This window comes from Mustela nigripes, chromosome 6, assembly GCF_022355385.1.
Source record: "Mustela nigripes isolate SB6536 chromosome 6, MUSNIG.SB6536, whole genome shotgun sequence".
In the NCBI taxonomy this organism is placed as follows: Eukaryota; Metazoa; Chordata; class Mammalia; order Carnivora; family Mustelidae; genus Mustela; species Mustela nigripes.
The window spans coordinates 14353824-14359157 of NC_081562.1; the positions used below are offsets into that span (position 1 = coordinate 14353824).

The 5334-nt window shown below is 48.5% G+C and overlaps 1 protein-coding gene across 1 annotated transcript; it reads right to left on the bottom strand.

The window, feature by feature from the left end:
• Window positions 1-1569: 1569 nt before the first annotated feature.
• Window positions 1570-5134, bottom strand: ASCL4 (achaete-scute family bHLH transcription factor 4). The gene has a single exon (XM_059404621.1). The coding sequence runs from the start codon at window positions 4535-4537 to the stop codon at window positions 4022-4024; it is 516 nt and encodes a 171-aa protein (XP_059260604.1). The 5' UTR covers window positions 4538-5134; the 3' UTR covers window positions 1570-4021.
• Window positions 5135-5334: the final 200 nt, after the last annotated feature.

Sequence of the window (5334 nt, forward strand, 5' to 3'; positions counted from 1 at the left end):
AGGAAAAAAGGAAGATTGAACGTTTTAAAAGGTCTCATTCCTGAATTAGTGCTCCTCCTGTAAGCCATCTGGAAGATTCCAGAAAAACTGCCTGATTTTTTTCCAAAAGGCTTCTCAAAATCATTGCCTTAGTCTCAGGAGGGCTTCAAACAAAACCACATGAAAAATCTCTCAAGGCAGGGTGCCTGGGTGGCCCAGGCGTTAAGCGTCTGCCTTCAGGTCAGGTCATGATGCTGGGGTCCTGGGATTGAGCCTCACATGGGACTCCCTGCTGGGCGGAAAACCTGCTTCTCCCTCTCCCACTCGCCCTGCTTGTGTTCCCACTCTTGCTGTGTCTCTCTCTGTCCAATAAATAAAATCTTTTCTTTTTTTTTAAAGATTTTATGGGGCGCCTGGGTGGCTCAGTGGGTTGGGCCGCTGCCTTCGGTTCAGGTCATGATCCCAGGGTCCTGGGATCGAGTCCCGCATCGGGCTCTCTGCTCAGCGGGGAGCCTGCTTCCTCCTCTCTCTCTCTCTGTCTCTCTCTCTGCCTGCCTCTCTGCCTACTTGTGATCTCTGTCTGTCAAATAAAATAAAACATTAAAAAAAAACGATTTTATTTATTTATTTGACAGAGAGAGAGATCACAAGTAGGCAGAGAGGCAGGCAGAGAGAGAGAGAGAAGGAAGCAAGCTCCCTGCTGAGCAGAGAGCCCGATGCGGGAATCGATCCCAGGTCCCTGGGATCATGACCTGAGCCAAAGGCAGAGGCTTAACCCACTGAGCCACCCTGGCACCCCAAATAAATAAAATCTTTTTAAAAAAATCTCTCAAGGCATTTTTAACCAGAGTAAAATTCTTTTTTTTTTTTAATTCTATTTATTTATTTTGGGGGGAGGGGTGGAGGAAGAAGGAGAGAGAATCCTAAGCAGACTCCATGCTGAGCATGGAGCCCAAGTCTCGGCTTGATCTCATGACCCTGAGATCATGACCGGAGCCAAAATAAAGAGTCGGACATTTAACCGACTGAGTTGCCCAGGCGCCCCTGGAATAAAATTCTCTTTTAAAATTGCCTTTGGGGCGCCTGGGTGGCTCAGTGGGTTAAGCCGCTGCCTTCATCTCAGGTCATGATCTCAGGGTCCTGGGATCGAGTCCCGCATCGGGCTCTCTGCTCAGCAGGGAGCCTGCTTCCCTCTCTCTCTCTCTGCCTGCCTCTCCATCTACTTGTGATTTCTGTCAAATAAATAAAATCTTTAAAAAAAAATAAAATAAAAAATAAAAAAATAAAATTGCCTTTGTCGGGGCACCTGGGTGGCTCAGTGGGTTAAAGCCACTGCCTTCAGCTCCGGTCATGATCCCAGTGTCCTGGGATCGAGCCCCACATCGGGCTCTCTGCTCCATGCGGAGCCTGCTTCCTCCTCTCTCTCTCTGCCTGCCTCTCTTCCTGTCAAATAAATAAAATCTTTAAAAAAAAAATAAAATAAAATTGCCTTTTAAAATAAAATAAAATAAAATTGGCTTTTCTTTATAAACCACTCATCTCCACAAGGTATATTGTATTTATTCACCCATTTTGTGCATTTATTTTAGAGAAGTAAATAAAGAAAAGAAATCTTTATTTCATTTTCCTGTATTTAAAAGCAACCACAGTATATAAACAAAATGTACTCTTTCATTGTTATTACTCCTACGGTAGAAAAGAGAACATCCAGGTGCCGGCCATGGCTGAAGCAGAATGAAGGAACGGAGAGCGTCATTAGCCCTTATGTTAGACCCTTAAAAAGTTTCTCAAGGTTCTGAACAACTTGGTGCATTACCCTCTGAGACCTCCAGCTCAGCCAGGGAGGTAAGATGGGTGTTTTCCTTTCCACACCGCCCCCAACAATAAATACATCTCAGGGAGGCTTGCTTCACTGAAACCTCTACAAGGAATAACCACCTGCCTGAAGACCAAAATGGATTCATGACAGATGTCCGTAAGGCTGTAACCAAGGAATGGGCAAGGGCAAGCTTCCATCTTACTCCTTCAAACCCAACATCTCTGCCACGTTCTTAAGAAAATGTAAAGATTTGTTGTGAATCACTGCAAAGCATTTATCTGTGTCTCCAGAAACACAGAATCCATTAGAACTCATTGTTACAAATATTAGTAATTATACGGCTTAACAGGGATGCAGCTTCCACAGGTCAAGTCATGTCCCCTGAAAATTTACAATAGAAGGCAAAATGCTAATACCATGGGGTTACTCTGTCTTCCTTCTAACACACTGAAGAAATCACACTAACTCCACCTAGAGATCATTTTCAATCAGGCTCCCCTTCCCATAGTATATAGGTAATAGTATTTTGTACGAGTACAAGTAAGAGTGTTTTCTCCAAAGGATGATAACACGACTAATTTACCTTTGGATAGTACCTTGCAGATTACCATGGTCTTTCATCTAAATTTCTCCTGTGAAACAGTACAGATGAGGAAACGGAGTTGCTGCACGATTAAGAAGTTTGCTGTGTCACTCCACTAGCAAACAAATGCCCAAGGGAGGACAGGGAACCAGACCCAGCAAGTCTGGGCTTTAGGGTCAAACTCTGGATGGAATCTCAGCTCAACTAACCACAGCAACACAAACCTGGGCAAGGCCCCGTTTTTTAACCACATCGCATGTGTAATACTCACCTCGCAGACCAATGAGAATGAACTAGGGCAACATGTAAAAAGCACACGACAGAATTTCTGGCTGATAAAAGATATTCATTGCATATTGGCTTCCCTCAGTTGACACAGCTATAAAGTGGAGGTACTAAAAAACCTAGCTCATGAGGCCCCTGTGGGGATTAAACCATGCCCTGTAAGGGCTCACCAGGAGTAGCTTTCTCTCCTTGCCCATGTCCTGGCCTGGCTCCCACCCCCATATCAGGCCTGCCTGATATGAAAAGGTCAATTCAAGATACTAGAAAACAACTTTAGAGAGAGGAAGTTTATCTTCATAGGTCAGCAAGCATTTTACTTATCTGCTGAATTTCATAATTGTCCTTAAGACAAAATGGACCCCAATTAAATGTTTTTCAAAGACCAGGAACTAAGCCAAAGTCACTAGACAATTTCAATATACCCAGAGGCTCTCATGGTGATGAGATTTTGAGAACATACCAGTTTCAGTCCACCTTGTTCAACCATCTACGCAGTTCCTTTTTTTCTTTTTTCTTTTTTTTTTTTTTTAAATCAGGGATGTCACTTTAGTTTAACCAACGGTTAGATGAAGTGAGAACTACAGAGGATAGAAAGAAAAGGAAAACCAGTGGGCAGAAACAACTGAGAAGTTTTCAAACAAATCTGAGTTCTCTTTCAACGAGATCATGTACAGTAACATGTTCCTTCCTGAATGTTAATGAAGTTTCCAGATGGCCACTTCTGGATAAGATAAAGCTGGTAGTATCAAACGATGGCCCCGGTCTTCTCCAGCACCACGTGCACGCAAATGCGTGTTGGCTCAAGCGTCAACTTAGAGTCACCTTCACCCAAACGGACGGTGTCAGTTATATTTCAAATACAATTCCCAAAGGAAAGCATGCAGGAAAACGTTCCTCTTGCCCTAAGGGCTGTGATTTATTTATTTATTTATTTGGAAAGTTCTTTGGTTGGGTTGAATTTGATTCGATATTCGTGTACCTAACGTACCCCACCCCGCGGGCTGTGGGACATATTTCCCATTGTCGCCGCCCTCTGAGTTTTTAGAATACTCGTTTTTAGAATCCGGTGCTCAGAATCCGGCTCCGTGTGCCTTTGAGAAGTACCGTGGAAGAGTTTCCGTCATGAGCACCTTTAAGCTTGCAAGCGCATGACCCGTAAGGAGGTGGGGGGGGGGGGCAACCAGAATGTCAAAATACACTTTTCCTCCGCAAAACACGCATTTCTCGTTCCTAAGATTTAGTCGTGGAGGGAAAAACCGCATTAGAAATGCAAACCATCCCGGGCGAGACTCTTCGGCCAGACTCCCGGGCCGCGGGGGGCGCGCGGGGGGACCGGGCCGGGCGTCCGGCGCTCCCTAGCTGCCCGCCTCCTCGGGCTCGCTGCAGGGCGAAGGCGCCGACGAGGCCTTGGACTCGCCGTCGCTGTTGCACTCGGCCGGGCGCGGGGCGCGGGCGCCGGCGGGACCTTCCGGCCCCCGCGCGTGGCGCTCCAGCAGCTCCTGGAGGTGCCTGATGTAGCCGATGGCGGCGCGGAGCGTCTCGACCTTGCTGAGCCGCCGCTCCGCCAGCTCGCGGGGCAGGTGGGCTCGCAGGCGCGCGTAGCCCTCGTTGACGCAGCGCACCCGCTGCCGCTCGCGCTCGTTGCGCCGCCGGAGGAAGGCGGGCTCGAAGGCGCACTCCAGCGGCAGCGGCCGGCACGGCGGCCTCGCGGCGCAGCCCCCGGGCCCCCGCGCCCAGCACGCGGCGTCGGGACGGGAGACCCTGGGGGGGTCCCTGAGAGGGAGGCGGGGCGGGGTCCCCGGCAGGTCCAAGGGCACGGTGCGGAGGTGGTAGGGCAAGGGCGGCAGTCCGGCCGGCTTACGCTTCTCCATCCCTCGCCGAAAAGCCAACAGATCTCCCGAGGGACTAATCGCTGACAAGCTGAGACTCAAATAAATCTTCGAGGCGAAGATGCTGGTCCATTCAGACAGCCCGGCACGGCCGATCTGCCTCTAAAGAAGTTTCTGGTTCCAGGACAGGAAGCTTTCCTAAATTCATCGCACTCCTCGATCATTTATAAAGATCCAGACGGAGGGGACAGGCAAAGATTTAGGACCCCCCTAATGCACACTTCAAACCCTGTCTTCCCCTCTGATCTTCTTTTATTTCAACAGATAACAAAAGGGATGCTTCTGCTCGGTCCCTTCGCCTGGGAATGGGAGCGTAGACCAAACAGAGTAATCTTCCAAAAATCACCCAAGCTTTTCAATTACTGTAATCCACCCGCTCTGGGTCTTCAAGAGCGTAGGAATCTTCCCGCTTTCAAAAAAAGCCCCTCCCAGGAGCCCACAGAGGTGGCGGCTGAGCGAAAGTCTACCAGAAGCTTTCTCCTTGAAAATCAAAACTTGACTGCCCTTTGCGGTTTCCGGCGTCCAGGGCTAATGGAAAGAGCTTTTCAGACTGTTTGCAAACTTGCCCTGGTTCTTCCATTTCTGTGGAGGTGGAGGGAAGACCTCATCAAAGGAAAGACTGCTCCCTTGTGGTTAAAAGATGTGTCAAGCAAAGGGGGACCTCGGGGGATGCTTGAGGGTTTTTCTCCAAAACCCAATCTTTTAAAAATCCCAGTTTGACATTTTTCGAAGAGAGGAGGGAGGGAACATACCTTAGCGACGAAGGTAAGTGTCCGAGT